Here is a 24,554-nt window from a genome sequence, read left to right on the forward strand (position 1 = left end):
CTCATTATAAGATAATGACATTTTCTGTAATTCCCCTAAATATTGATATGTAATCCGTGTCACTCTGTCTTTTATCTATTCTCCTTTTGAATTTTATTTTTTTTCCCCGCCTTCATCTCTCCTGTTCTCGCTCCTTTATCCCTCCCTCTTTTTATATCTGTCAGCTGGCTAAGTATGGTGTGTAGTCTAATAGGATGGTGTGTTTCAACGGAGTCATCTGTCACCAAAAGCCAAGCGATGAAAGGAAGAGTGAGATTTGTATCTTGTCTGTGATGAATTATGCGAGGAGGGGTCAGAGGGGTCTCTGCTTTGGTGACAGTCGAGAGCGCAAGCACGGACCTCAGGTAGTGCGCTCATCAGTCCTGCTGTTTCTCACCATATGGAGTCAATGAACTGACACACCCCTACACACACCCCAGTATACCTACACACACTTCTATATAAGCAGCAGATAAATGGACAGATGTTTCATACTGTCTACTAATATCATGGACAGACAGACAGATAGACAGACAGACAGACAGACAGACAGACAGACAGACAGACAGACAGACAGACAGACAGACAGATAGATAGATAGATAGATAGATAGATAGATAGATAGATAGATAGATAGATAGATAGATAGATAGATAGAAGGTTAAAGAGTGAGAAACTAATGATGTCAATGCTGCTTTGAAACAAATAATTAAACATTTAAGCAGTACTTAGACAAATATAAATATAAAATAAAAAAAATAATAAAATAAGAAAGCCTTTTCTGGTTATTTTCTCTTTTTATTTCCTATGTCTTTCAGTGACTAATTGGGTGAAACTATTCCCAGACAAATTGAATTACTTGTTCCCGCCTCCGTCCAATTGAGATATCTGTTACAGATGATGTGCCGTATAATGAATGCCTAATTTATGTAATTAGACCATTAAGCATAATCCGAGCATATGTTGGGAATGCCCCGAGGTGTTCTTCCAGGTAGGAGCCCCTCCTTCGGATTTGATCCAGAAACAGCTGATGGAAGCGACTGCCAAAATGAAACCCTCTCTTTGGTCAATAAAACAAAAAAAATTAAAATTAAAATAATATATTAACGTTTATGCACGCAAAAATCAGCTCTAATTTTGGTGAAATTTTAGATGGCCTTCAACTTTCTTATCATACAGGCTAAATTTGCTTTTGGAGGAGCTCTTGAGAGAAGGCTCTGGTTGCTAATTAATTGTCATTCTGCTGAATATTCATACCTTATGATCGGTGCGTCCTTAATTGCGCCGTAAAACATCTCTGGGGGGCTGAAGCCACCCCGGACTTAATTAGAGACGGGCCTGTTGGTTGCGTTTGCAGCAGACAACAAGCTCCACCGCTGCACGCTTTCTCTTGTACAGTGAACTCGATTTCCACACAAAAGGCCATCAGATCTCAACCTCTGCTGCGACGAGAATAAGTGCGAGCAGTCCAACACATTTACAGAAGTTTTGCTGCAGATTTCCGTGGAGTCCAAGTGGTTGTATTTAAATGTGAGTCTCTTGCATTATCCGTCATTAATGTGTTTGCTTATCGCCTGGAGTCTGGCGCGGAGTTTGACATATGTAGAAACCAGGAGCACCTTCCCAAATGGAACACACACGCAATATATATATATATATATATATATATATATATATATAGAACTATTATATATATATATATATATAGAACTATTATTCTATAAAATTGTATCTATTGTTATTATTATTATTATTATTATTATAAATGGTAGCAGTATTTAACCAGATATCTAATTTACAAATAAAGCATGCCCTACAACCTTCTGTATCATTCTGAACTTAAATTTGTCCTCCAATCATTTCCATGAATAGCAGTTCCTCTCCTCCTCGCTCTCCTTGGGTCTGGGTGGCAGCATATCTCAACTCGATTCAGTGTGACAATATTGTTTGGCTATCATTCGCTGCTTTAGGATGAATGGCATCGATCCTCTTTTAACAACATTTGTTTCCTATTGTGCTCTGCGGCGCAGCAGAGGAGGGCAGACGTGTGAAAGTGGCTGTTTGATTCTCTTTTTCATCCCCATGACCTCAGCTTTTGTGTCTCGTCACCCTGGGAATGTCACGCCTCACTACTCTACTTTAAGATGTTTCAGAAAGTGCCCTTTGTTTTCCTTCTTCTTCTTTTTTTTTTTAAAGCTCACACAAAATTGTTCTTGTGCACCCCCCGGCCACCCCCACCTTCTCCTGCTATAAAGGATACTTCAGACCGAGGCACGGTTCACAAGTGCAATGCAATTTGGCTTATCCCAACCTTTGTTCGGGTTTCTACAAATGACCAAACATAGTGCAGACTTGATCTACTGCTGCTTGAACTCGGGAGTTTGGAAGCTGCTAGGAAGAAAACCTATTCAGATTCAGAGTCATGGTGGTATTTTCAGTGTGTGCATTGGGCAGGGACAAAAGGCCCGACAATATCCCATAACCCTGGAGCTCAAAAAGCCACTGAGTTTGAGAGTGAGAGGAGTCAAAAAAAAAAAAAAAAAAATGCTCTTAAAGCCTGCGTGGCTCGGTTGGTTAAAACAAGCGCCGCAGGTTAACTCGCAACGCGCAGACACAATTTCTGAATATATAAAATTGTAAACAAATAAAATTAAAACAGCGTGGAGTGTAGCTCTTCAATTTCCTTACTAATATCACGATCTAAAATGAGGATTTTTCCACAGAACATGTGCACATGCTGATTCATTTGACTGGGCCTTCATCGTATCCAGCAAATTCTCTGCAATTAATGAGAGTGAATAAACTGCCCGCCCTGCGCACTGCATGTCAGAAGACGTTTGGCAGTCGGCAGAGTGTGGTCATTATCCGCAGTGTTTGAGTTGGGGGCGACAAGGCCACTTCCTTCTGGATAAAACCTTTTCAGCGGAACATTAACGTGAAATGACAGGTGTTAAAAGCCAGTCTGCTGAAGTAAAAGAAAAAAGAAAAGCATACATGGTTTTGGATCAAACTCAACAAACAAATATAATTGCCCTAACTTCATTTGGGAAACATACATTATTGCAGTATTGTCCGTAATTTTTATTTTTTATTTTTTCAAAATTTTTTTTAAAAGATGAATTGCTTTACATATTTGTCCTGACTGATGATTTCAGATCGTTAATCAGTCCGGAGGACGCTCCTCTGCAGGTTTCGAAGTAAACGTAGAGAGCTCGGTGCTCCCCCGCAATGCGATTCTTGTCGTAATCCATCAGACTGGTGATGGGGTGCGCTGTGGGTTTATAGAGACGGAGAAATTAGCATAAATTATGAGTAAATCTGGATGTGCGTGTGTGTGGTCCCCCGGCATTGCGAACCCTTCAAGCGTAAAAAGGTGGCCCTGCACGGCCAAAAAAGCTTGAATAGAACTTGGTTGAAAATAGGCTGCCCCATTTCGGGGCTTCGCATTCATATAATTGACTTATGGATATTTTATACAGTTTTCGCCACACCATCCTCGAGGGTTTTATTTGCATTCCTGAAGTACTTTTTGAATCTTCTTTTACATACGCACAATGGAGCTGATTGCCTCATGAAGTTTCAGTTTGAACAGCGCTGTTTTGCTTTGTGTCGATGTTTTCAAATTCTTCCTTCCCTCTGCTCTGGGTGAAATTAGCTGAGAAAAACTAATAGTTAACAAACTTACTCGTGGCAAATTATTTATTTTACAGTGCCTGCAACATAGACATTTTTATGGCAACTGAATGCATTTCCTAAATTCTACATGCAATTTATTAAAAATACACACTTTATTACGCGTTTATTACAGCAAAATTGCAAAATGTAGTTTTCAATTCGAGTCTTAACATTCATCAACACACGAAAAAACATGGGCTAATAAGCAGAAATTATAACATACCAAATATGCCTAGTTTTAATTTAAATTCGGAGCGTTAAGTCCACAGAAGAGCGCATACCTTCACACACTGAGTGCCATCCGGTAACCGAGCCTCTTTCGCCCTCTTTTTCTGTCTTCAAATGGAAAGGATTTCCATTGGCCCAAGGTGTCCGTGTAAATAGGTGTAAATGAAACCAGATTATGCCTTCCTTCCCCGCTCCCCTCCCTCCCCCTCTCCCCTCCCATGGCAATTGTCATGTGATGGCAAAGAGGTGGCACATTAATGGAGCGCCTCTACAGGGGTTCTTTTCTGCTCATGTCACTACATAAAACTATCAGATGGTTAGAGGAAGGCCATGGAGGCGCACGACAGCTAGTCTCTTCGAAGGGAAACCCCCAAATAAAGTCCGTTTCGCAACCTTGACGGGACAGACTGATACGCTTTTTCCGGAAAAGATCCTCCGTAAATGCGCACCGTCCTTCTCCAGTGCGGAGGCGCTCAGAGACTGGCTTCTTTACGCGCACCGCAACTCCAGCTTTGCCAAGACCGAAACTTTCCTCGGCCGTCGTTTGCGTGACAAGAATCGAGTTTTCATCGAGGAAGCGAGGGAAGCTAAACTTTCTATTTTAACATTTCCATTGTGCTAATTTATTTTGTTTTTACGAAACATCGAGGATGCCTCGTCCGGGGAGAAACACGTACAGCGACCAGAAGCCACCTTACTCCTACATCTCTCTTACCGCCATGGCAATCCAGAGCTGTCCGGAGAAGATGCTGCCCCTCAGTGAAATTTACAAGTTCATCATGGATAGGTTCCCTTATTACAGAGAAAACACGCAGCGATGGCAGAACTCTCTCCGACACAATCTGTCATTTAACGACTGTTTCATCAAAATCCCCCGGCGCCCTGACCAGCCGGGTAAGGGAAGCTTTTGGGCTCTGCACCCCAACTGCGGGGACATGTTCGAGAATGGAAGTTTTCTGAGGCGCCGCAAGAGATTCAAGGTGCTGGGAGCGTCAGACCACCTGGGCCCCACCAAGCAGTCAGATGCTGCGCATTACCTCCAGCAGCAAGCCAAGTTGAGACTGAGCGCCCTGGCTGCCACAGGCACGCACCTTCCCCAGATGTCATCGTACAACCTCGGAGTATCCCAGTCATCCACCTTCAAGCACCCGTTCGCCATAGAGAACATCATCGCCCGGGAGTACAAGGTCCCCGGCAGCTTGGCGTTCTCTACCATGCAGTCCATGTCCGCCGGGTACCCGTTGCACAACCAACTCACGACGGCCTGGCCCCACATGTACAACAGCAGCGTGATCGACACGGCGGCCCCGATCTCCATGGCGAGCAGCGACTACAGCGCGTACGGGGTGCCCTTAAAGTCGCTGTGTCACGGGGGACAGTCCTTACCGGCCATCCCCGTGCCGATCAAGCCCACCCCGACCTCCATGACGGGCTTTTCCGCGCTTCCGCCCCACATCCCCGCGTTCCTATCAAACTCTCCACAGTCTCTGAGCCCGACCTCCCCACAGACAGCGACGAGCCAAAGCAGCCCGGCGACCCCGAGCGAGACTCTGACAAGCCCCTCCACGCTGCAGTCCGTGGCCGTGCACTGATCGCCCGAACTTTTTCAGGCCCCACTTCCCTTATTACCAAAACCCAAAGTTTATATTTTCTGCAGTCGGACACTATCAAGGCGAGTTGAGGTTGCATATCGACTTATTTGTGTATATGTGTTGAATGTGTCGCTTTAAATCGTGTCTAGTCTAGCACAGAACTGCACACGAACTATTGCTCTTGAACATATAAATTATTTGATAGTTCTATTTTTCAGTTTGTTGTGATATGTAAGTGTTGATGATGGGGGCCACAGCAGAGGTGAACAGGGGCCAGGGTGCTTTTGTTTTTGACAAGAACTCTGATTTGAACGTTTGCACCGTTTTCGTGGGACCACCATAATGTCAATAATATTGCAAAGAAAAAACTCCTTTTTGTTTGCTTTTAACGCTGGAATGATGGTTAAAGGTAATACCAAATAGGAGTAGTATTTAAATCTGTTCATACACCATCCCTTAAAAAAAGATAAGACAGAAAGGTAAAAATGAGTTACGAAATGTTTCCAAAAAACTGAAAGGTATAGATATTGTCGTCCTCAAAATGCAAGATGTGAACATTTGTTGTAAAATGCACTTTTTTTTAGTTTTACGTTTTAAATATCTATTTTACAGGAGGAAAAAAAATGTTCTGTGAAGCATTTAATTTAAAAGCCGTGGTGACCATGTTTATCAGATGCTGTAAAATTTGTAATTTTTTTAAGGTGAAGCATGCGTTCCTGAATTTGTACTGTTCCTGTTGGTGTTGTTATTGTTGTTGTTTTTTTTTTTGTCTTTTTGTTTCACTCAAATTCTAGTTATTTTCCCAGATTTAATTTTTTTTTTATTATTATTATTTTATTTTGCAAGCATGCGTGCTTTGGAAAAGTGTGCAAACAGTCTCCGATTAATTGGGGGGGAAATGGCCATCAAATTATTTTCTCATTAAAAATGAAGTAAACAATCACAAATGTTTCTGAAGGTTTAATCCAAAAATGATAGAAATTATTATTATTATTGCTATTATTATTATTATTATACAATTCCAATTGTAATTTTATTAAATTAATAATAATAATAATAATAATAATAATAATAATAATAATAATAATAATAATGCTATTTGTGGAAAGCAGGAAAGCCTTTAGTTCGGTGAAGCTTGTGCAGTCGATTAGGATGCAGGGAGCTGAAACGCTCTGCTCACGGCGCAGACAACCAGCCTCATTCATCAAGCCGAGCCAAACGCTGTTGGGTCTCACAATAAACATTTAAAAGACTTGCACGCAGCATGCAAATAAACATTTTTTTTTTCTTTTGTAACTAATATTACCGAAGACGGCTTAATATTTAAATGAATGAATCTCCCCTCTTTTGAACTTTAAATTTTGCATTACTTTTTTTTTTTTTTCTTACTTCGGGTATTTAATTCAACAGGTTGACAGATATGACGACAAAAATATCAGCAACACCTCATCTGATATTATTTCAGTTTTAAGAGATTTAAAATCGATTTCTATATTTACTGAAAAAAGGGGAGGGTGTATAAATAAGCAACAGGCTCTTTCGGAGCATTAAACAAATACATTAGAATTCCGTCACTTTATGCAATCCAGATCAAATAAAGGGTCTCGGGCCACTTCATTCGCCCTCATTCACTTGTATTGAAAGTGCAAAGAATTGTAAACTTCGACTGGGCCACCAATGTAGATTTAGCCTTTTTTTCAGCAAGACAAAAAGACTGATTTTTTTTCTTCTTCCACAAAAACATTTCTGACCGGGGAACTAGGAAACGAGCTGCCGAGACCCTTTTGGAATTTAAATCCACCCCTCCCCCGTGGACTGTTTGTACAACAGTGTTCTTCTTTTTTTTTTTTTTTTTTTTACCCCCTCCGTTACTTTGTGCATTTGTGTTTGTACCATTAATTCTGACTCTGGATAAATAAATGCCCTCATGATCCTATTTTTTTTTTTTTTTTTTTTTTACAGCGTAGAAGTAAATCATTATGGAAATTTTTTCAGATCGTCGTTCGAATCGCAGCACAAAATATATTTTAAAGTGCATTATTAATTGGCCAGACGAAAAAGAATAATTACTAAAAAGAATTCTCAGAAAAACACAAAAAAACTCTAATTATTATTTTAAATTTAATTTAGTGTAATATATATATTTTATTTTATGTTCTTCTTTAGTGACTTTATTTTTTTTCTTTTAGGGAAAGAATGGTCTGTTGTGCAATAATAAACAAACATGTAAATAATAGCAGGTATCTATAAACTTTATTGTAAACTCATTCTTTAATATCAACTGTAAAAAAAATAACTCGCAGGTTTCATCTAATTAAAAAAAATGACATTAATTCAAAATTTGCATATTTCATCTTAAAACAGGTTTTGGTTTATGCTTTAGGGAAATAAACAACCCGAGGAAATAAACAGAGTGCTTGTTTGTGCTGGTTTCAATGTTATTACCAATAAAAGACAATGTTATTACCAATAAAAGAACAAACAGATTAAACGGAATAAAATTATGCTAAAAGTGTAAAACCAATCAAATTACAATACACAAATAAGTAAATTAATGATGAATGTTATTGAAATAAATAACACAATAATAAAAAAAAATGCTTAAAAATGCAAATCCAAAATTTGTCCACAATCTGTAATTTATTTCTCTTTTTTTCCCTCTCTTCCCTTGCTTTTTTTCTTTTACCATTTCACTCACTTCAGTCATCGGTATGAACGTAGCTGTACAATCTAAGACTGCACTGCCCTTGTTCTTTCCACTGTGTTCCACTTAGACAAAGAAGAAGGTCATCTCAGGCAGGGGATGAAATATAGACCACCTGCACAAAAAAAATGAAAGCCTATGTTGTAGTTTAATTAAAATAATTCATTAAATGTGGGCCCAAGGTAATTAGTATATATAATTTATGATTTGCCTAATGCATGCAGGCACTGGCCTCTGCAATAAACTCAACTTAACCCCGAGTGAGGAACTGATGCGGACATGGTTCTGTTATTTACAGTGTGTTTACCGTTTGTCACGAGTAAGCAAGTGTCTCAGCAAACCCTGCCGCTACCTGGCTCCACTCTGTACACAAACAACTTCCACTCTATGTGTTTATCTCCAGGATTTATGTTCAGTCGCAGGAGAGCCTGTCACATTTGTTGAGAGGTAAACAATATTGCCAATTGCCCCCTCTTTTCTTTTGGCATTTATGTCCACGTCCGCCGCATCCGGCTGGTCACTTTCACCAAAGATAGTTTCCTCGGCCTTCTTTGAGATGACAGAATGAGGACAAACACCACAAAGTGTAGCTCATCCTTTCGCTTTCTTTCCCACAGCAGCTTGTCAGCGCCAACTTCTAGAGGAAAAATAATCAGGAATAGACAAAACTTGCATTAATCATACTCTGCAAATGTGCCAATCCCAGACAAGCCCTTGACATTTTGAAGCATGGCTTGTGGCTTTATTTTATCACATCATGTGAGCGCTTTTCCTTGGCAAAAACAACACAGTAAAGCAAATATTTTCAGACGGAGCAGCGGACGATGGTAAACAGATTTATTTAAGTGGTAAACAGAGCAACCTGTGGGCTTCATTGATTAGTGGGAAGGAGACTATTTTCCCTTTAAGCCTCTAAGTCCATATTCAGCTAATCTCAAATAGATTATAAGGCTGACTATGACTTTTTGCAGTGAGAATAATATTTCAGCTTTCTCTTCAGATGTCACAGTGCACATCATCATTATGGCACTAAAAGCTTAAATCATCAGTGATATTGTGTGGCTGCCCAGGGTAAATAAGCCGCCTGGCTGTGACTGAGGGCAAAGGGCAGGTATGTTGCGGCCAGCCAGAGGGAAAGAGACATGGAGGGAGGGAGGGTGCTGCTGCATCTACGACCGGCTCAGCCAAACACCCATGTGTGCATGAAATTAGAATGTCAACATCTGATTCATGCTTCTGGGTGGTGACTGTGAAACAAATTATGTCAGCGGGTGGCAGCGGTGAAATTCCACTGAGCTGCGGCAAACAGTGTCCCCCCGCGACGTTACAGCAGGCCGTAGATCGTGGTTTATAAAGTGGAGAGAAACTTTTTAGCGCCGTGAATTTGAACATATTTTAGCCTACATTTCCATTCATTTGCAAAAGAACAAAAAATTGGAGAGAATATATTTTCCACTCTGTCCCTGTGCGAGCAGACGGTGGTGGCACTAAAAGATGTTGGTGTCACAAGAAAAATTTAGTAGTTCTGGGAGAGTGCGGCAGCAAATGTAAGAGTGTGTGGAGGAGACACATTTTTAACATAACTGTTTGTAGATTCAAAGTTTTCAAGAGTGTGAACATTAGCTGTTTTCTGTTTGTTTAAATGTTAAGTGTCTGAGAAGGCAATAAATGTTATATGGGATGTACTTGGAATCTGTTGTTTCTATCTCTGTAAATAAAGTTAAAGGTACTAATAATAATAATAATAAAAAAAACTTTGTGATTTTCTTTTGCGGTTGACCAATGGCCTCAACTTCACCTTCACTATGCAGACTGGATCTCTTGTTATTGCCTGAGTGTGAAAGTGTCGGGCAGGTTGAGACAAGGTAAAGGGCAGACATCTAACAGAAACCATTCATCTTGCCCCAGGCTCCAGTCCTGACACCTTCAACTTCCAGTATTTATATCTAATCAACATACAGAGCCTTGCAAAACAGTCATACCGCTTAAGCTTTGTAACATTTTGTAACAACAGAAAGCAGTGGGTGACTATGGAGCTACAGGAAAATGAAATGAGTTCTCCTTTGCAGCGTCTGACAGGTTTTCCCACAGGATTGTCCTGTATTTAATGCCATCCTCCCCATCATGTCTGACAAGTGTTCCTCTTTCTGCTGAAGACACGCATCACCACAGCATGGTGCTGCCACCTCTGCGTCAAACAGTTCTGCTTTTTTGGTTCATCTGACAAGAGCATGCTTCATGTGCAGGTGTCCCCTGCACGGCCTTTAGCCAAACTGGAACAGAACATTTTATGGTTTTCTTTCAACGTGTACCCCTTCCATCAAAGCCAGATATGGAGAATACGATTAATGCTTGTCCTACTGACAGATTCCTACACCTGAGCTGTGTAACACTCCCGTTACTCCAGAGTTTGGGCTTCTTCACTACTTCTCTGATTAATATACTGCACAGGTAGTCACCATAGTGGACACCCATGAATTGGTAGCTTAGTTGTGTCATAATCTTTCAATATTGTTTGTTCACCAATTTTCATTAGATTTGGCCTTCACAGAGCACCTCTACCCTGCACCTCAACCACTCAGTACCTCCAGACTAGCAGCAGCAGCATTTAGCAAACTCTTGGTGGAACTGTGGTTCTGCTGAGCTCATCACATGAACTATTTCTAAGTTTGGTGCACCTAACAATGGCTGTAAATCCCATGATAGAGGAGCACTATTGTTGTCATTCACTAAAGGTGGAGTGTCAGAATGAGTAGGAGCTTCTTAAAGAGACATAGGCCATTTTCTAAGCATTAAATTGCAAAGTCAAATAACTTTAAAATTATGTTTGATTTATACCACATTTTTATAAGACCTTAAGGTAACATAGTTACTTGATTGTGCTATAAAATGGCATGATGTGCCAGGAAAGTATATAATTCTTGCCCTTTAGCTGACTTTTATTTGTAAAATTGTTCAAAACCATAAATCACTTTCCTTTAACTTTACAATTATGCACCATTTAGTGTAAGTCTAATACACAGAATCCCTTGAAAATGCATCAATTTGTTACTGAGATATCCCAAAATTTAAAATATCTTTTGGGTAGGAAAATTTTTAAAGGCATTTGCACGTCAGAGAAATTTGGGGAATGAATGACTAAGCACTAAGCACTTAGTCACACAAACTGCCAATCGTGTTTTTTTTCTTTTATTTTACTACACATTGTTAACTTTTGTTTAATTAAAATGTAATATCTTGTTTTCAGTCTGACATGCCTGTGAAGGGTGTGAGAAGGGTGCAAAAGGTGACTGCTCTGTTGCAGCTTGTCAGTTTAACTAAATGTGCTGAACTTTACAAACTATTTGACTTTCATTCATTCATTATATTTTCAAAGAATTACCTCTTGAGCAAACACTTACTTATGCCGTACACTATTGTGAGAGTCCCATCCGAATGTCCAAATAGTAGTTTTTAATGAAACTACTTAACAGTTTTCACACAGCAATGCTTTTGCTTGTCGAGTGCTTTAGCTGTCAGGTGTTAGAACTGTAACGGATTCTGTAGGTTTTAGCAGTCTTGTATTCCCGCTTTTTGAACATGAGACAGAAAGCTGATTCATCACCTTCTTTGGGATCTTATCGGACCCTCTCCAGCCATAAACTAACACTTGCAGTGGGACTTCAAAGGTGTGGCGGGTAACAGAGGTGAGAAAAAGGGCCCGCATGCTCTCAGGGGCCTTCCAGAGATGAAATGGAGCTGATTAGCAGGAGTGTGCAGCAAAGCCCCCGTGGGGCAGCAGCTGGAAGAGAACTCCCCAAGGGACTGCGGAGACGTGTAAGTTTTGACAGCTCCCTTCTCTTCCCTCTGGACACCACGGGGTCAGGGCACCCTCGGAGGGGCCCGGGCTCCGCGCTGCATAGGAAGTCAGTGGTAATTGCCATTCAGCCGGTGGGACAGAAACAGAGACAACAATAACTGGCAAAGAACACACAGCCCATTTCCTCTTTGTCTCCGTGTGTTTTAAAGAAGGATGCTATCTCCTCTCTAGCAGAACAAAGCTGCAATAAAGTTTTCACAATCAAATCCAGTGTTGCAGAAGCTGCTGAGGAGGAGCGAGCATCTAGGCTCAAGGAGCCCGTTGATGCTGTGCACTTGGAGCCCCCGAAAAAGCGCAGATGGGGCAGCTTGTTGCATGACAAGACCACATTGTTTTGTTAATGTAACTCCATTTGTCTTTGATCCAATCTCATGTTGTCATGGCCGGTGTGAAAATCCCTATTAAGAGCATGATCCAGCGCCACGCTCATTGTAATTGTGATAATCTGCTGCATTGAAATTCCACTTTGTTCCTTTTGTTTCTTTGTCTCTGAGCACAATGCGAGGTTAATTAGCAGCCACTGGTAACCCCTGCATTCCTGGATACTCCTTCCCAGCTGAAGTGCGCTCTTTGGTGGCAGACAGAGACCAAACGCAGGGCCCTGAGCCGATTGTAAGCAAGCATGATACAAACCCGGCGCGCAACTAATCCCTTTCAGACATCACCAACCGTAATTGTCTCTTAACATCATTAATTGCTCTTATCATTTCTTTACATGGTGTTTAAACACACAGAACTGGATTTGGAAGGAAATTAGAATATGTCAGCAGATAAGGTTGCTGTGATTGTATTTGTTCAACATTAAACTGCTTTAATTAGAATTTTTTTAATATAATTTCAAGATGTCACATTGTAATTTTCTTTCTTATGCGGTGCAGAAACTCTCAGTGCAGCACATTTATCTGCAATACTTCCCTTCCACCACTTCACATCTCCCATTCCCTGGTGGTCTAATTTATGTTAAGTCACAAACCTCCCCTATGGCTGTTTTGAAATGTTCAGAATGGAGACTGTGTGCTGCAGGTTTATGCCAGCCTCCACAATCCCCTGTGTAATTGTTCTCTCTGGGAAAAGCACATCTCAGTGAAACCATCTGCAAGTCCATGGGGCTGTTTCCCAAAGAATGAGTGGACTTCTTAGGGGGTACCACTGCAATCCAGCTTCTCTTGTGAAGCAAGTAATTAATTCAAATCTCAGGAAGTCAATAACTGGCCCGGATGAGAGGCGTGTAGCACACAACTGCCGATACCTCTTAACGCGCTCCCTGACTTCTACAGGAAGTTGGCAAAAAAAAAAAAGAAAAAAAATGGTTAGAATGATAACACTGTGTACCCTTTATCAAATGATATGTTGCAGACTTCATCATCAATTTTAATGGTCCTGGGTGGCAAGTCAAAAACGTGTGAGAAATTTATTTTGAATATTATTTTAAAAATGATAACAGTTCTACTGTTCTGCTGATTCTTCAGGATTAAAGCTACAAGATGTTTATCTGAATATTTTGCAAAAAGTTTCAACTGTAGAAAACTCATGCAGATTGATGTTTCATACATAATAAAATAGATTATTTTGATTCACGACACTGACAAATCCTTGAGCAAAGTAGCTCATTGAATTAACACATTAAAAAAAAGTGGACAAGCATTAGTATAAATCAGATCAAAAAATTGAAACAGGTTACAGTAGAAGCTCTGAAGACATTGTTACAATGTCCTTCTGCATTCACAGAAGAATCCATCATGACTTGGAATCAAAATCTGGCTCAGACATGTATGTTTGAAGCCTGTGCAACTCAAAAGCAATTCAAATGCTTCAAAATTTAGGTGAATTTTTTTAAGTCAAGATATCAACTCAATTATTGATGATAGCACTGATAGCACTATGAACTGTTTACTACTTGTCAATAGATTTCCTTGTGATTCTAAAAGAAAATCATACAAGGAACTTAATATTTCCAAAAGCTTGTCTAATTTCTTATCAAGTTCAGCTTTTCCAAATTATGCACAGAGTAGACTCAGTTTAGGTCGAAATTTTAGTGATGATGTACAGAAAACATGGAGTTCTCTTCATTTGTTGCTTTTTTGGGTCTCATTACATTCATTAGCCAAAGCACAGAATGATGAAATGCGATGAAAGAGCCAGGCCAGCACTTTCACAAACCTCAAATGAACATCACTTTCTGGCTTGCTGCCTCCATCTTACTTTTCTGTGAATTATACAGAGCAGTAGACAAGAGGAGTGAGATCCTGTTTCTTGAATATGACTTGCTTTGTTTGACTGACGTTTTGGATTAAGAGCAGAACTTGAAGATTCTGGCCTACCTCACCACATTTCACTGCTTCAGACTTGAAATCTAACTTTAGGCTCTTTTGCCAGAATGATACAGGAGCTGTCAGATGGAGGTCAGTGGTAGAGATAGGCTCGAAATAACGTCTTGTGAAAGTATAATTGCACTTTTTCTTACACAAAGTATAAGTATCAAAGTATATTAAGTATAAAATGTGAGCATGTGTGGTAAGAACACATGCTCACATTTTCTCATATTATAAGAATAAATTAGTACATACTTATGAAGTGAAACAACAATGATACATGGTTTTACAGTTATTTACAAATAAAAATGTCAAACATCAGCATATTTACCCCCCTTTACTCTGACAACCCTTTGTAAAATCCAAATACCTTTATATGGGAATTGATTACAAAACAGATTAAATTTGTGTCTGTGTGTAACTACAGAGAACATTAATGAGGGCAAAAAGAGAATTAGTAAGAGAAGTAGTCAAGAGACCTGTTGTAACTCTGGAGGAGCTGCACACGAATAACTCAGGTGGAGAAATTCTGTTGACAGGACAGCCATTAGTGTTGCAGTACAAGCTCACTTTATGGAATAATGCTATGGGCATGTTTTAAAGAACATCCTAAGAAGTCCTATTTGCAGTTTGCCATAAGCCACAATTTAAAACAAGAAATACGGGGTAAACACTAATCAGATGAGGCCAAAATAGATTTTTGAACTATTAGCAAAAAAGCACAGTCCCCAGCATAATAAACAGGAATGGCAGTGTCATGCTGTGGGAGTGTTGCTCAGGCTTCATTGGGAGATAGTTGACACTAAATGAAAACCTGCAAGGAAACCTTTTAGAGGCTTACATGGAATTGAGACTGTGGAACTTAACCTTCTAGTGGGAGTATAACCCTAAACACACAGCCAGATCAAAGTCTATTCATGTGTTACAAAGGCTTAATCCAAATTTTGTTCTAATTCTAGAAGGGAATCTATGACAAGACTTGAAAATTAAGTCAAGTCTTAATACAAAAGATACAAATCTAAAAAATATTTAGATACAAATCTAAAAAGTGTATAAAACCTAAAAGCTTTTTATACTTTTCCCTTTACTTTATAGCGGTAAGCTACTTTGTGGCACTCCACCATGCTGAATCCCAATAAAACACATAATAGCATGTTGTTTCCACATGACAAAATGCTCAACAGCTCAAGAGGTACTAACATTTTATGCAGAGCACAGTACAGTGCGGTTTGTAAGTTTCTCATAAAACTTCTCGACGCACTTCTTCTCCCGACGGGGCGGGGGCTGAGGCTAAACGCCTTGCTGTGCTGCTCCCCGCGGCTAATTGTTATCCAACCCAATCGAGGAAGCCACTGCTGCGCTCCCACCCTCTTCCTCTCACAACAAGTGTAAATAAGGATCTAAATAACAAACAGAGGCATGCAAGCCTGTGTGTCACAGAGAGCTTCACAGGGCTCAGCCTTAGCCGTGCACCGGCCACCTTAATGACTCTCTCAAAGGGAGCGTGCAACGGCTGGCTAATTTCTTTTCTTTGGCATCATTAGATGGCACTATAGAGGACAAATGAAAGGCAGGGACCACTGAGCAGATTATTGGCGTACATCTTTTAAAGAATTTCACTGATATGACAAGAGAATTTATGAAAAATAAACAATTTGACATTAAATTAAGAATGTCAAATTGTTTACTTGTTTTTAAATAACCAAAAACTTTGGAATTTGCAGGTACATGGTTTTCTTGTAATACAGGGTTTGGTAAACTGCTAGATCAGTGTCAAATTTATAGCTTTATTTTGTACTGCAGCCCTTACAGATTGTGTTTGACATGTCCAAAAGACAGATTTGTTAACATTAGCTCTTGTCAACACCTGCTTTCTCTTTGCATCTGATTTTTTAGGCTGTCTGAAAACCCCAACGGTTTCACCCAAGTCTGACTCCACTTGACCTTTGGCGCAGTGAGGAGTTCTTCTTCTTGCATGAAGTGTGTGTTGTGCAGCCTTATTAAGGGCCCTCGAGCATATCAGCAAGTTATGAGTCCTGCCTCCTTCTGGCATCCTCCTTGGTTGGTTGAGAGCATTGTGCTGGGCTGGAAAAGGGCTCGCCCTCACGGCCACAAATCAGCCTCAACAATCTTCAAAGGATGGGCTTCTCCGTGTGATTTACAGCCCCCACAGAGACAAAGTTAGGCACAGCCACTGTCTCTGCACCTGGGCCTTTATCAAGCAAGCCAGGATGAGCTCTTTGCAGAAGACATTCAAATGTACAAGGAGCAGATTAGGCTGACTCAATCTTCTTTTGCCTGAAGAGAGAAGGAGAGGTGGGGGGAGAAAGAGTACTGACTGACTTCAAAAAGATCCCCCACCCCCTCCACCTCCCTTTGCTTCTTGAATGAGTGAATGGGTTTGGGAATAAAAACAGCCTTGTGTATTCAAAGTGCTAATTCACAACTTATTCCTCTAATACACTCATGAAGGACTTTTAATTGTGTTAGTTCGCATTCCAAAGACATGTTTGTAGCTTTTAATTGGAGGTTTCTTTGAAATCTTTCAGATGTATGACTTGTAGGGCCAGCTTAAACAGTTCTTATGTGCTCGGCTTGGAGGCTGCTTCGTCGCTTTTTATTCCCATGCCTGGGTGGTGCTCAAATATTTACTGTCAGGGTAAAAAGTGGCCTAAAACTATGTAAACGTCAATCTCTGTTGCAGCATCAGAGTTATTCTCTTTTCTAATGTGTAAGCCTAAATGGTCTTTGTTCACAGCTGAAAACAAATAGCTGCATTTAAGTAAAAACAAAAAATAAGACAAATGAGTGCCTTGTTGTAGGATGTATACGACTTTAACTTTTTATTTTAGGGCTGTCAGAATAAAAATCCTAACACAAATACAGGTTACATATTTAGATTTTAATTTATTTAAAAAAGCAGAAATATATATCATTATCCTTTCACTTAACAGTTATGCAACACTTTGTGTTGGTCTATATATTAAAATCCCAATCAAATTCACTGACGTTTGTGGTACTAACATAAAGTATGAAAATATTCACAGGATGTTAATAATAAGATTGATTATAGCATTTTCTAAAAATGCAATAAGAATGAAAAATGTGAATATTATTTTATTGACAATATTAGGGAGAGACTGGTTGTATTTTGGAAAGTTTGGCATGCTTTATTTGTAAGAAAGGAAGATGACAGTGCTAATGCATTTATGTATACAGTGGTGGATTTTATTTTATTTTTTGCAGAACAAAAGGAGGGAAGTGGAATCTTGGAGGTGGACAAGCAACAACCTATCTACCTGTCAAACTCTACGTATGTCCAAAGTGTTAAATCGTATTTGGCAACCTTTCCAAGTCTCAGTTACTGCTTTAAAAAAACACTTCTTTCTCCTTGAATGAATTCTTTCTGAGTCCTTTCTGCCTTCCTCTCCTGAATCATCCTTTAATCCGGAGGGAAAAAGAGCCTCAGAACTGGCTGTCAATTAATGCTCTCTGTGCCAGAACTCTTAGCTTTAAATAAAGTCAGTGTAGCATGAATCTAATTCTTGTGGATGTAAGCTCGGGACGGTGACTGTTGCGTCTGCAGAAGCAGTCCTCCTCCTTCTGGATACAAAAAAAAGGAAAAGAAAAAGCCATCCGTGGAAATGCCTGGCGACTGCACAGCTACCCACAATAAAAGGACCACCCACTTGGGGCTGAGAGGGGATTTGAAACAGCCTGACCAGACCTTTCCAATGCAGTTTGAGCTCATCCAATTGTGTCACTTTTACCATTATTTCATAGATTTATGAAAACAAGGTTCAGGTGTTTTTACATATAGCTGAAAAACAATAGAAGTAAAGATTTTCGACCAGAACCTTTGAAAAATAAACTGCTTAGTCAATTACTTGATATGGATGGAATTATGTTGGCCTCTGATAATAAAATAAAGGAGTGTTGCGTTGGACTAGGACATGTCATTCAATTCCATTACTAAACAGGTTTATAGGATTTCCCTTCTTTCATTTTGGAATATTTCGAAAAGTAAAAATATCCTGTCCAGGAGAGAAGGTGAAAAGCTAGTCCACATATTTGGTTTTTCAAGGCTGGGCTGTTGTAATTATCTACTATTAAAAAGTCCTAACAAATCACTTTGCTCTCAGACTGCAGGTTAACTGGTGGCTCCTACAATTTCAAAAAGTAGAATGGGAGACAGATCCTTTAGAGATTGGGCTCCTCTCCTGTTGAACCAGCTCCCAGTTTCAGTCTATGAGGAAGACACCCTGTCTATTTTTAAGACTAGAACTTTCCTTTTTGATAAAGCATATAGTTAGACTGGCTCAGGTGAGGTGAGGTTCTGAGCTATTCTTTCATACATGAATCTTCATTTCACTCTCATGCTTAGATTTTTCCCATGATTTTCAATTGGGTTCAAGTTGGGTGACAGACTTTATTTTCTTTCTATATAACCAATTGAGAGTTCTAATTTTGCTTTCATCTGATCTCATCTAAACGTCCTGCCTCAAACTTTAAACAAGCTTCGACATGTTTTTTTCTTCAGCAATGGAGTTTTGTGCAGTAATTGCAGCGGCGATTCCAGTTCAGCACGTTGCTTTTTGTCTTTATGGGAAATCTTTACTTGCAGGTGTTTATGAAGATCAGAGTTCCTTCACTGGTTGACAGCTCTTTGGATTAATGGTTTTACTTGGAAGAACAGTGTGGCTCAAGTGTTAAGAAATGTAGAAAAAAGCCTGTAACCAATGTCGTCAGTTTTAACAACTAGGTTTGGAAGCTCTTAAGAGAGTTATTTGTTTTCTCCTATTGTTACATGTTTGTGTAATATCTTAGCAGCGAGAAACCTTTTTGCAGTATAGGACCAGATTAGTTGATATTAATTTGCACCAAATTAGTATCAAGACAGTTCTCTAAGCACTGACAAATTTCAACTGGTTTCTTGGCTTCCTAAGCCTGTCAGCTGCTTCTTTTCTGTATGTGTTTATCTCTTATTTCCTGGGCCATTCCACTTTATGATACATAATTTGTCTATTTATTTGTTATGAGTTCTTTCGTATGTGTCAATTACTTCAATTGTTTTTTGAGATATGACGGAATTTCAAATCAATAGCCCCATCTAAAATATATTTGACATTAGCATTGATGTGTTCACTACTTTGTCCTCTGCAGTATTGTGTCATTTTTCAATCATAGATATTTTTTAAGGCAGAGAACTTTATTAAATAATTAAATAATAATTATTCATTATTATATGTCAACAATAATTTATCAAAAGTAAATAAAAACTTTAACTCTGAAGCCAATTTTTACATTTCTGTTTCTGGTTAGGATTTTGGTGTATTAGACACACACACGCACACACACGCACGCACACCACCCACCCTAAACATTGTCAGTGCCTCACTCACTTTGCTTTTGGCAGTTTTTTTTTCTTTCTTTTTTTTTTCAATGAGGTCTTGTATATTTGGATTTCCCGCTCCACTGCTCCACCCCAACATGTTCATTTCCAAATGCCCATCTCCATTTACAACCTGTTTTTATCAACTTTTTTCACAAAGCACAACAAAACAGAGGGAGGAGATCCTCGCCGTCAGTTGGGACTCGGGAAAGCGGGGTGGGGGTAGGCCAACAGAGCCGGGAACATTGTCCATGAACTTCTCCTCATCTCCATTCCCCAGTGTTATAGACAAACAGCCCTTTTCCATATGCAGAGGACGGGGTCATGGCTTTAACAGGAGAAGGAATGCTTTGGGGAGAAAATATTGTTCAGCAATGACACAGAAGTAATTTGGGTCTCGCTGAGTGATTTCATCAGCGCCTTTTGTTGCCTCAAAGTGTTTGACCCAGAGGTCCCTGTCAGTCCTGTTGTTAATAGGAGTAGGAGCAGAGTGACAGCTCCAAAAAGTAAAACATTTTACTACTAATAGTTGGCCTCCAGAGGCTAAGGCATAAATATTTAAGCTACTCTCCCTTGTCCCAAATACTGGGGGGTCTCCATGGTGCATTTATTTATAATGAAAAACAAATACAAAAAAAACATATATATATACATCTCCTAGATGTAACTACAAAAGCTTTTTGGTGTTATTTGCAAGAGTGTGTGTGTGCATGTTTTTGTTTTGTGTGTGCATTATGTACAAAAAATACAGCAGTTTTAACTGCAGTCATCTAGTCACCTACATCTGTCCAAGCAAAGACATAAACTCTTTTTAAAAAAAAAAAAAACAACACTCCACTCCAGACTTCCCTTTGCACAGTAGCAGCTTTGGCCTTCCACTTAAAGTAAACTTCATTAAAAGGGCTGCACGGCGTGTGAAGGTGGTCTGACGTGCCCTGAATGATGGTCTTGGCAAACAAAGCTGCTACACAAGCCATCGAATTATCTCTGTCAAACTTTGGCGTAATCTGAGCTGATCCTCTTAAAAATATTTAAATGAAAACATTTGCACATCAATGGGGCTCCATGGCAACCCTGTGTGTATTCTTTCTCCGGGGGAGCCTCTTTAACACCCCGCTTTAGAAAAGCACATCTCCTCTGTTGTGTTGACAAACAACAAAACAAACAATATTAAATGGAGGAGCTGACGTTTTTCCCTTTTTTTCCACATCATTGATGGATAGAGGAAAGTGAAAGGCTTGAGGAACCCATGGTGAATGAATGCTTGAGTTTGAGACGCTGGTAATTCTACGATCGGTGCTCGGGAGGTGTCGTTATACATGGACTATAAACTAGAGAGAGGGGCATTTTGAAGGTTGTGAGAGTAAATCCAACTTAGAAGCCTTCATAAGTATTCACTGAGCTGCCTCATCAGTGTTTTATAGCTGCATATTATTGCTCTGCGTGTGAGTAGAACCCCTCCCTCTAGTGGCAAAAAATAAATCTGCCTTTTTGGATATTAAAAACATCCTCTCCCTGCTAAGATTTGGCTTCCTGGCTTTCCTGAATATATTACATAAACGTTGCAGCAAAATGTGATTATGTTTGGGAAAATAATAGAGCGTCTGTTTTGCTTCCTCTTGCATGCTGGGAAAAGGGCAATGTATTAATATAGCTTGTGGCTTAATTGGGTTTCGGATGGTAAATTAATTAATTTGTGGCTAATAGGCACAAACATGAGAAAACAAACTTCTTTACTTTAAGCTGCTGCTTGTACGTGCATCTAAGTAAGTAATGTAAATTATGCAGATTGTGTTGATTATTCTGACAAAGAGGTCTTTGTAGGAATTGAATTAAAGATCAAAACTTGCTGGCATTTTATCAGTTGTTCACGTCCATAAAAACAGATGCAGTTGGGGGTTATTTGTCTGTTATGCTCTAACAAACAGGATTTGGGAATTAATGAAACTGATCTTTTATGAGTCGGAAAAGTTGCATTGACTTTACAGTGCAAACAATACAACACTAATGCAACTGTGGTATTCACAACAAAGTGCTGAAGAATTAATGTGAGATATCACCAGCAGCCTTCATTTGCAAGAATGGCATTATCAGTACTGGGGCTCACATGATGTGGGGCTTATTTTAAAAGCTAATTATATTTCCCTGTCCTTTAAATCTGCTCTTTTATCTGCAGCTTTCCCAGAAGATACTGGATCTCTGATGCAATACATAAAAAAGATACGAGGCGCTGCACGGCCTTGTAACTCTGCTGCAATCCACGCCTGCAAACTGATAGCTCACAGAAACAGAAGCAACCCCCCCCCCCCCCACCACACCCCCCAGTCCTCTGCATTAAATATGCTTTAATCAGCAGAACATCAATTAAGGAGTTGGAAATAAAATGTCACCTTGGTGTTTCAAGGGAAAGTTTCTCCCCTCAAGCTTTCATTTGGAAAATTTAGAAATTCTTTCTTATGGTAATTTTCTGATTGCACTGTGTGCTGAGAGGGTTTTCGTTTTACTGTGGGGTGTTAATTATATTTATGAAAGTTTCTAAACTCAACAGAAGCAGTGGATCCAGTAGCTGCAGCAGAAAATGTCAAAAGTGAATTATGCATTTTGAGAGTTCATATTTAAATGACTGAACATTGACACTGATATATTAACACCACCAAAAATAAGCGGTACTGAGAGGAGCACGTCACTTGATGGACATCTCAATATAGTTTAATATTATAATTTTAAAATCGTACACTTTAATGTTTAAAATCCTTTTATATAAGCTCCAAACAAACATTAGAGTAAAGTATTGTTACTTCCATGGTGGAAAGGAGGTATGATTTGCATATTGCTCTTCCGAAAGATTTGCTGCTGGGTGCTTCTAAAACTAGCTAAAATGTGGATAATCTATACAAGAATAACATTAATAATTATTAAAAAGTATGAAAACTGTGAGAGGACTCGAAAAGCAACTTATGCAATTTGACTCCTCTGTCACATGAAACACAGCTAAATTTAATTTGTATCTTGAAATGAAAAAATGTTTTCTGCATTGTTTCAATCTCAATTTATAAATGAATGAACTATGTTTTCGTGATATAACAAACATTGCTTGGTTTAGATACCAGGTTACTTATCACTTATATGTGTCAATATCTCAAGACAACAAATATTGTTTTCTCAAGTTTTTAGGTATTTTTTCCAGTCACACACACATTATCTTGAGATAAAAATGTGGTTTTCTGAAGAAAACGTTTATCCAATTATTACATAAAAATTTAGTTTGATTTTAAATTGCTCATAATATGGTACTGTTTTCTCCAATTTTAAATATCTATTCCCTCATACGTGAGACATCTTAATTTCATAAACGTCATTGTCATTGTTTCCTTCGAATGTGTTTATTTATCGCTTTATCTCAAAAAATTGCCTAGGTATCTTAACATCTCCAGAAAACTAATATTATTTTCAGAGTTCTTCAACTTAAAAGTTATTTCAATATCCAAATTAAATACAACCGAGGCCTCCTAACGTGAAGTTTAGAAGGTTATACCAATGAGCATTGCTGTTTAAGTACATTTTTAAATAAGGAGAATAAATTGTACTGGCTTGATAAAATATACATTATAAATCCAGATTTCATCTCAACACGGATGTTGAAGTATGAGAGTATTAACAACTCATTTTTGCATCACAGGTTGTCCGTTTAGACATTGAGATAACATTATCTGCATCTCAAAATAATAAACCACTAAATAGCAAAATCCTGATCTTTAAAGAATCACATCAAAACTAATTATTGCAGATGGTGCAGATATCTACGTTTAGGAAAGTACTAATACTGTGAATATAAAAAACATTTTCCTTAGCCTATAACTGAAATTAGTTTCTCTTTCAACTTCACCAGATTGTGTGATACTATTTGTGACATCATATGGACAAACTATAATGCAAGTTTCACATATCCCAAGGCAGGTTGGCGCAGAGTATATATCAGCTGTGTCCCACACCGGTGATAACTCTCAGAAGTTAAACATTCATAAAAGGCTTGAGAACTCTGACCTTCACAATCTAACTAAGCAAGAGGAGCCAATGATGTGGAACAGACCCGTCGCGGCGCTCACAAGATGATAAACTGTGCTCCAGCTTTGCTAAAAAATAACTGTATGTCTTCGATGACATATATAGCGCCAGCATTTCAATAAGATCCCAATTTATTTTGCACTAAAATGGTTTATTGTCGGCTATAAAGCATATGCAGCAAGAGGTGGAAGGACGAGGCAGCTTCAGTGCAGCGACTGTCTCTCAAAGGCACATTGTTCTCTGCGCAGCTCAAGAGCACATCTCAGTGATGTGTCTCAGCTGCTCGAGAAGGCCGTAAAACCTATCAAAACTTATAAAGCTTATCATTAGTCTGCCTCTTGTCACTTATTCCTGGCTGTTTTTGTTTCTAGGCTTTCAACAAACTTATGAAAAACTTCTAAGATGAGTGGGATTTTTGGAACAACACAAGAAAACGATTATTTCATCTCATGTATAACAACCCACCACCTACATGCACAGCACGCACACGAATTTAAATTCCTTGAATTTACAGACTTTGAGCCTTCAGAGCAATATGCAATATTTGTCACTTTGTGTCAAAAAATTGTCACAAGGAATAAGATGGAAACTGAAAAATAAGAAAAAAAAGAGATCATTATATATATTTTTTTGAGAGTCATAACAGGATGCAGGGTCATTTACAATCCAATAACATTTTCATACACTGAGCAGATAAGCGAGCAATACATCTTTCACCATGCCTGCCCTTCACACTTGTCATAGCAGC

At 39.1% G+C, this 24,554-nt stretch overlaps 1 protein-coding gene and 1 long non-coding RNA gene across 2 annotated transcripts; one reads left to right on the forward strand and one right to left on the reverse strand.

Moving 5' to 3' along the window:
* The first annotated feature begins 4,110 nt into the window (after positions 1-4,110).
* On the forward strand, positions 4,111-6,427 carry foxb1a (forkhead box B1a). The gene has a single exon (XM_028002858.1). It carries the CDS (start codon positions 4,533-4,535, stop codon positions 5,472-5,474), a length of 942 nt encoding a protein of 313 aa, XP_027858659.1. The 5' UTR covers positions 4,111-4,532; the 3' UTR covers positions 5,475-6,427.
* A 385-nt stretch (positions 6,428-6,812) lies between these two features.
* LOC114135516 (uncharacterized) lies at positions 6,813-10,076 on the reverse strand. Its single transcript, XR_003593607.1, has 2 exons — positions 7,347-10,076; positions 6,813-7,308 (listed from the first exon to the last, which is right to left on the reverse strand). It is a non-coding gene; the product is annotated as an uncharacterized LOC114135516 (long non-coding RNA).
* Positions 10,077-24,554: the final 14,478 nt, after the last annotated feature.

The sequence above is a fragment of the Xiphophorus couchianus genome, chromosome 2 (assembly GCF_001444195.1).
Source record: "Xiphophorus couchianus chromosome 2, X_couchianus-1.0, whole genome shotgun sequence".
Classification (NCBI taxonomy): Eukaryota; Metazoa; Chordata; class Actinopteri; order Cyprinodontiformes; family Poeciliidae; genus Xiphophorus; species Xiphophorus couchianus.

What these genes read in the sequence shown, in the direction of transcription:
- foxb1a (XM_028002858.1), top strand. Translation starts at nt 4,533, where the DNA reads ATGCCTCGTCCGGGGAGAAACACGTACAGCGACCAGAAGCCACCTTAC.